This window comes from Onychomys torridus, chromosome 14, assembly GCF_903995425.1.
Source record: "Onychomys torridus chromosome 14, mOncTor1.1, whole genome shotgun sequence".
NCBI classification, from domain to species: Eukaryota; Metazoa; Chordata; class Mammalia; order Rodentia; family Cricetidae; genus Onychomys; species Onychomys torridus.
In genome coordinates, this window is record NC_050456.1 from 36,087,312 (window position 1) to 36,095,713 (window position 8,402).

Consider the following 8,402-nt stretch of genomic DNA (forward strand, 5'->3'; position numbering starts at 1 on the left):
GCACTTGGACATATGCTTAACATTATCAGACTTTCTCTACAAATGATGGTGGGCGGGAGGGACTGCTCCCCAAAGAAAAATCTTCAGTCCTGTTAACATATATGGAGATCTTGTGTGCAAAGGCATGAGGGACTGGTGTTACTTCATTTACCGTGCACAGAGGAATGAGTTTGCAGGTGAAAACAGACACTATTCCTGGCTTAGGTTTTTCCTGGTTACTCCTGCTATTAAATGGTGACATTCTGCCTCTCACCTGTCTTAGGTATCATTTCACTTTTTAAAAAGATTAAAAAATGGTAGAAGAGAGGATGAGGAGATGGGGACAAAGCAACCCTGTAAGACAAATTAAAAATACAAAAACCGGATGTAGTACAATATTTATAATAGAAACTGGCTGAAAATACCACATGCTAACAGACAATATGATAAACAAGTGGGGTGGGAGCAGACAGGAAAGGGCAGAGGCGGCCGACCTACACCAGGAGCCTTTCAATAGACTGCTGGAGGGACTGGATCTGCTGCTTTAGCTGGAAGCCTTCTTTGATGGTAACAGAACAGGCGATGACAGGTCTGGAGACCCCGGAGGCCCGTCCTAGGGCCTGCTTGGAGTGCACGAATACATAGGGGACATTCTTATCTTCACACAGCAGAGGGAGGTGCAGGATAATCTCCAAGGGCTCAGCATCTGCTGCCATCACTATGAACTCAGAGATGCCCCTGTTGAGGGTTTTGGTGGCTTCATTGGCTCCTTTCCGAAGCTGCTTGTAGTTACATGACTGGTGAACGAGGTCCAGCAGCGTCTTGGTGAGGTGGGCATCTGCCAGGGGATAGGCCTTCGGATTCACATCAGCCTCCATCATGGCTTCGGTGTGCCTCTCTGCGACTCGACAACAGCCCACCTCAAACAGGCCTAAACGCATTGCAGAAAGAGCCCTCCCTTTTAACTACATGGAGTGGCCTTAATAATTTCACCAATAACATCATGCTAAAAAACAACTAACTGTTTTTGTAGTTTTCTGGAATCAGCCTTCCAGACCCTGTCCGACCAACCTCTTTCACAGTTCTGCAGCATAAAATGTCCCTCACAAAGCTTTGAATTCCCTGGAAATGGTGCTCAATTCAGATTTACTACTCAAGAATAATAACAGAGGCAAGGTACACCATGATAGTTGAGTCTTAGTCAAAAGGGAAAAAAATGCCACAAGTAAAGGTCCTGACTTAATTTACAATTTCAATAGATCTATATACAAATCCAAATCAACTTGATTTACACAAATATTATGTTAAAATATGCATTCATTATTGAAAGGTTTTTTTTTTTTTTTTTAATGTACCCTTTTATCTCTACTCCTGATGGTGTCCTTTTCAGGCCTTGTCCCTTGGCCAATGTGCTACGAGAAGGTTCTCATTCACTACTTTCTGCCTGTAAGAATAATACTATCCACAAAGTAGTCCAGAATACAGTGTAAAATCTATTATTGGAAAGTAAATTAGAATTAGATTAAATAAAAATTCAGATAAATCTGAGGTATATAATCAACATATGTTATTGTCTTTATCAGGTGAAAATAATTTATTCTGATTATATTTATACATGGATTAGTGTAATCAGAAAGTGGTGTCTGTGTGTGTTTTACTCTATTAGTATTTGTATACCTATGTATACCAAAGGTGCTCACTCACTAACTACAGTAAAACTCTATTGGATAAATTGAAGCTGAAAGAATAGCTGTAAGTGGATACATTGTTAAAATCGTGCTATGTTTAGGATAACATACTGCTCTCCAATGCCCATCTGTCTTCATAGTCAGTAAAAGAGACATGCTCAGTGAACATTGTGGTTGCAATTGATACACCTTTCTCTGGTAAGTCTGTAATGATAGGATGCAACTTTGTCATCTTTCCAGGGGTGTAGCATCAGTTCTGCACTTATTCAGGGGAATGGTGGTTCTGATGGCTTTTGCTTTGCAAATCTTAAAGTCATCCTTAGTAGGCAGGTCTCAGAGTCACTTAGAGGCTGTTTTGTTTGTGGAATATCTGTATTTCAGCTGTGCATTCTTCAACTAAGTAAACAACCACAAAATGCATTTGGGACATCAACAAAATTACCATGACTTATACCTAAGGCAAATATTTATTAATAAGTTAGACTCACAAGTTCCATCCTGGAATGCCAAATCATAATACATTTGTATTTTGAGTGATAATGAATTGATGTCTTTTCAGGATCAAATCCATTAATTACTGAAAAGTCTTTGAATGTCCTCATTTCTGTGGACAATCATCTAATGGTGACTCCCTCTTGTGGTGATCAGCTCCACAGCTCGCAAGAAACAAAATTTATACTTTACTGGCCATTCTGTCATTTAAAAGTCCAGGAAAATTTACTCAATTCCATAGTAGAGCAAGGGACATGAGTAATTGTGAATGCTACTACAACCTTGGTGCTCACTGAACATGCTGTCTTCCTGTCTGATTTGTAATCATGTGGATGACACTCAGAAGGACTTTCATCTAAGAGCCTACTATGTTCCATATAGCCACATTGGATGTAAGTGTCTCTCTTCGCATCTTTGTCTTCTCATACTGCAAAACAGCTGCCCACACTGCTTGGTTTACAAAGGTATGCAGATGCTAATTTCACTGTGGATACAGTACAACGAACGTCTCAGCAGGTATCTTATGGGAAAGCAGACTTAGCGACACATTCAGCTCTCATTCTTGTCTTACACTGGGTCCATATTCTTCTCCTTATGTCCTCCTAATCTCCAAATAAACTGAAAGATCTGTTTTATCTCTGCTTTCTCATAATCAGCAACTCCAAGACAAATACAGATTGTTTTTTGAAATGTTAATTTTACCTAGTTCATAAACCCATGAAATCATACATGGTATGGGATGTTTTTATGCATACATCCATTACATAATGCTTAGGTCAGTTGGAACATATCTGTATCCTTAAATATTTTGTCATTTCTCTTTGATGAAAACTTTTTATTAACTAATAAATTATCTTTTCCCAGCTTATCACAGTCTCTCCTCCCTCTCTCCTCTCCTCCCAATCCCTCCCTGAAATCTTCCCCCTAAATCCATTCCCTCTCCCTTCCCTTCAGAAAACTGCAGAAAAAAATTTTAAATTCTTTCTTCAAACTTTCAAAATTCATAGGATCTTATGCATGCCACTTAGGTATAGGGTCATGCAGGGTTCATGATAGGTAATTCTACACACATGACAAGCTGAATTGAGATTTTACTATGAATTCATTTGACAAAAGTTTCAATTATGCTGTTAATTAAAGCATATTACTGATAGAGTAATGGTTGATAAGTTGATCCCACCATTAAAAATAAAGGAATATAATTCGGTGAATAAATATGATATATATGAATTATATGCATATCTATATATGCTATATAGAGAGACATAAAAAAGTTGACATGAACGATTTATCTAACAAATCACAGTAGCAAAGATAGAATTAAAATATTCAAGGGTAGATATTCTTTTTTTTTTTTTTTTTTTTTGAGATAAGCTTTCTCTGTGTAGTTTTGGTGCCTGTCCTGGCTCTCACTCTGTAGACCAGGCTGGCCTCAAACTCACAGAGATGCACCTGGCTCTGCCTCCCGAGTGCTGGGAATAAAGGCATGTGCCACCGCTGCTCAGAAAGGTTAGGTATCTTAATGTGCATCATGAAAGGCTATTAGTAATTCTGGTGTCCCAAGTTCTGGGACAGTAGATGTGCAGCATTGCACCATTTAAAGAAAATTTAGCATTGGCTCATGTGTAGTGATGTATTGTGTACCCTAATCAACTTAACTGGTGATTGGAGGACAGAGCCAGCCACTAGATTAGACATAGACACCAGACAGTGGTGGCACACACCTTTAATCCAAGGAAATGAGGGCAGGCCTGAAAAAGGTATTTAAGGTAGTTCAGCTGAGATCATTTTGGGTGAAAACTCAGAGGATTTCAGTCAGAGGATTTGTGGATTTGGTGAGGTAATAGTTGGTGGCTGTGGCTTACTCTGCTTCTCTGATCTTTCAGGTTTTACCCCAATATCTGGTGTAGTAGGAAGTTTTTCTGTGTCCCGCCTGGTCTGCAGCTGCACAGACCCAAATTAACACACAGAGGCTTATATTAATTATGAACTATATGGCCATTAGCTCAGGCTTATTGCTGACTTGGTCTTATACTTAAATTAACCCATAATTTTTATCTATGTTTAGTAATGTGGCTTGGCATATTTTCTCAGTTCTGCCTTGTCATCTTGCTTCTTCTGTGTCTTGCTGGTCACTCCTGACTCAGTTCTTCCTCTTCCCAGAGTTCTCCTTGTCTGCTTATTCCACCTATACTTCCTGCCTGGCTACTGACCAATCAGCATTTTACTTATCAACCAATCAGGCAACATATATTTACAACATACAGACCAATGTCCCTCAGCACTTGCCCTTTTCTGCCTAATAAAAAAGAAATATTTTAACTTTAACATAGTAAAATTACATATAATAGAACAGTTTTCAAGCAAGAATTACAATTATAATATCTAGTCTACTTGTACTTGTCAAAATTAAAGAAGGTATTTTATTTATCCTGTGTTTGTGATTCTAAAGTTTCATATTTAATTTAGCTTTTATCATAACCAAAAAATATAACTATTTGGTCTTTAACTTCATCAAAGACGCCAGAAGGATATAATATTACCTAAGTAAACAGGAAATGTATTGTAAGCAACTTCTAAAGTTTTGGAAATGACAGAGACAGCTGCCTGCCTGGACAGTCGTCCAAAGTTCCTCTGTAAAGTTGGGGCATCTGTCTTCAGACAATAGGACTAGTCTGTCAGTCATTTTTTTTCTGTGTCCTGTAGAATGTCTATCAGTCTCCTCTTTGAAGCAAGAATCTAAAGGGCCATCTTGCCTTGTAAAGTTTAGCGGTCACCTTTTTTAGGGTCCTGCATGTCCAGTTTATATAACAATCTGGTACCATTTTTTTTTTTAATTAAAAGACCATCTAAGATTCAAACACCACACAGGTGATACAAACTCCTATTCTTATGCATAGCAAGCAGCTTGCTAAGAGAATCTATGACTTTGAATTCTTCAATGATCAAATTGCTACAAATATTTATGAAATTATCTCTTATAAAGCAGTATTATATAGATTTGCTTAATCTAACTTTTGTTTGGTAAATTACTACATAGCACAAGTTTTATCATTTGAAATATTTTAAATATATAAATTCAGCCATGCCTGAAGACAAACATGCATATGACCAATATTGTAAAATGTGTTGTATTACAACAATATCCTTCATCTCAATATTTGGCTAATTTTTAAATTAGATACATGCTTAAAGATTGGTTCAATATACTTAAACCCAACATTTATTGCATAAACACTAAACCAAAACCATCTCATTATGATGTTTTAAATCATAAATCAATATTACAATAACATAAAATCTGCTATTAAAACCTTAAATATAACTCTAATTGAGAGGGCAAGACTATTGACTATATTCATTTACTCCTTTGTGATTAATATATTATAATTCAATTTATGTTACACATATTTGATCAAAGTTTACACATCCTAATAGCCTCATTCTACTTTTTAAAAGGAAATGGTGATCCATTTCTTCCTCTCATAAAACATGCCTTTGTGCACAACTCTCTGGAAACAATTTTATTGTAGATGTAGTCATAGTCATGGCTGAGAGAAATAATGTAAATTTTAACAGTTCTTTTTTATCTAAACCAATCAGTTCATGAAAGTTAAGCTTCTCATAAGCTCAAAGTCTTCTGAGATCAAAAAGAAGATGAATAAAATGATTCAAAAGTATTTCTTAGTCATGTTTGAATGGGCAGATTAGTAGATTCACCAGTGACATTATAACAGCAGAAATTCTTGACTATTTTGATTTCGGATAGAGAAGGACAAGGTAGATAAAAGGATAGTTGAGAAAGAGGGATGATAGATGTGCATACAGACAGATTCAAGACTAATTTTTATATGAACACTTTTATGTTATTAAAACTCCTATCTATAACAAACAAACAATAGAACATACACAATTAGACATAAAAAAAAAGCCAAAAAAAAAAAGAAAAGAAAAGAAAGAATGGAAATGAGGCATCTATTCTTGGCACATCTACCTTAAAATTCAAAATACAATTGAAATCACATTAAATGAATTTTGTACCAGTAGCAGTCATGATTCTGGTCCAATAATTTATTGAAAACTGATGATTCTTAGAATTAAAAAAAAAAAAAGGTAGTTTGAAGCATGGTAAGATGGAGGAGTGGTTGCCAGGATCTTGCTGTGTGCCTTCCTGGCCTGGTCTCCTCCCTGCTTCGTCTGATCTTCAGCATGGTCCCAGATGACTGGTGGTAAGGCTTGGAAGGACTCCGGAAAGGCCAAGACAAAGGAGGTTTCTTGTGGGCCTTTTTCATCAACACTGAAACCTAGGACAACCATCCCCAGATGTGTGGCCCTACTGCTGCTGTGTACAGAGCAGCCCTCTTGGAGTACCTCACCACAGAGGTATATGGAAGTTGGCAGGAAATGCATCCAAAGACTTGAAGGTAAAGCATATAACCCCACATCACTTGCAACTTGATATTCGTGGAGATGAAGAATTGGACTCTCTGATCAAGGCCACAGTTGCTGCTGGTGATGTCATCCCACACATCCACAAGTCTCTGACTGGGAAGAAAGGACAACAGAAGACTACCTAAGGATGCCTGATTCCTGATTATCTCAGGACTCTATTCTTAACAGCTGTCCAGTGTCAGTGATTCCAGTGGACGGTCTCTCTGTGACAAACACAATTTTGCCTTTTTTATAATTCTATTTTAGCAAGTTGGAGGTTTAGCTAGCTTTCTACCCAAGCAAATTTCTGTACTTGATTTTTAACTATATTTAAGTGTTACTGTGGCTTCAAAGAAGCTATCAATTCTGAAACAGTGGGTTTTGATTGAGCTGACTATTTTTAAAGAACTGTTTGGATTTTAATTGTAATGCAGAAGATGTAACAAACATTTGGTTTTGTACAGATGATATTTTCACTCTGGTGGAAAAGCTCAATAAAGGTCATATCCCAAACAACAACAAAAATAAATAAAAATAAATAAAAATAAATAAAAATAAATAAATTAATTAATGAAGAAAAAAATAAATAAAGGCAACTTCTACTTGACATATGAGGTCTATAAAACAGTATATTCTCAAATTTAGGTACTCAGTCAGGATTGATGACTAACAGGTTAAAAATATAGTTCAGTCAGAAATGCATCAAGACTGTTTATAAAACACAGAATTATTGAAATTGTATTTTTCCATCATTTTTGGGACCCAAGTTTAAGTTCTAACTCTCTGAAACTCATCTTTTTATATAAAATAAGCATAATCATATATACTTGACAGTTATAACACAGTTGAATTAGATAAAGAATGACAAACCAGAGTGTCTCATTGATTATGCACAGTAGAGCTTTAGTTATTTTCATTGCTATTATAAATGTTATAACTAGGATATTCCCTTACTGGTGAAAACTTCTGTCTAGAAAATGAAGGGAGTATGGAAAGTGAGGGAGGAAGTAAGGGAGAGAGAGAGGGGGGGGGAGGCAGAGACAGAGAGAGAAAGAGAGAGAATACATAATATCATTTTCATGTGGATGTCCTCCCAAAGACCAAAAGAAATGTGAACAATGTCAGGATAGGTGACCCGATCATGATAGGAGTTAAAGTACTATCCTATACTGCCACATCTAAACTCCTTTGCTCTAAGTGTGTTTTTAGAATATGAGTGTTGCATTATTTTGCTAGTGGTGATGTATACACACTTGCAGACAACACAATATTATAAGAGATAATGTGTAACACTATTTGAGTAATAAGCCACTTGAACATGAGTAAATATTAATGTTTTCACAATGAAATGTATGACTACTCAAAAGTTGATAAAGACTTTCATATGTATGTATTATTATTTATGCATCATATTTTTTTACTAAGTTGATAAGTGAAACATTGTGGTTTGCAGAAACTTTAAAGATTAGGAGTTCTTTATATAACATTTCTAATATTTTCTTTCTTTCTTTTCTTTTTTTTTTTTGTTTTTTGAGACAGGATTTCTCTGTGTAGCTTTGTGCCTTTCCTGGAACTCGATTTGGAGACAAGGTTGGCCTCGAACTCACAGAGCTCCGTCTGCCTCTGCCCCCCGAGTTCTGGGATAACAGGAGTGCGCCACCACCGCCCAGCTTCTAATATTTTCATATTCAATTATGCTATATATGTATACAATATACATCAATTACAACTATGGGACACCAATGGAGATGAAGCATTATTGCTCTGGTGTTCAATCTGCCATTGATCATCTCTTCATGGTGATGGGATTAG

General features: G+C 36.5%; 1 protein-coding gene and 1 pseudogene across 1 annotated transcript; one reads left to right on the plus strand and one right to left on the minus strand.

Annotated features, from left to right (window-relative positions):
• Positions 1–473: 473 nt before the first annotated feature.
• On the minus strand, positions 474–860 carry LOC118595328 (NHP2-like protein 1). Its single transcript, XM_036205700.1, has one exon. The coding sequence runs from the start codon at positions 858–860 to the stop codon at positions 474–476; it is 387 nt and encodes a 128-aa protein (XP_036061593.1).
• Positions 861–6,378: 5,518 nt separating this feature from the next.
• LOC118595247 lies at positions 6,379–6,736 on the plus strand (annotated as a pseudogene).
• Positions 6,737–8,402: the final 1,666 nt, after the last annotated feature.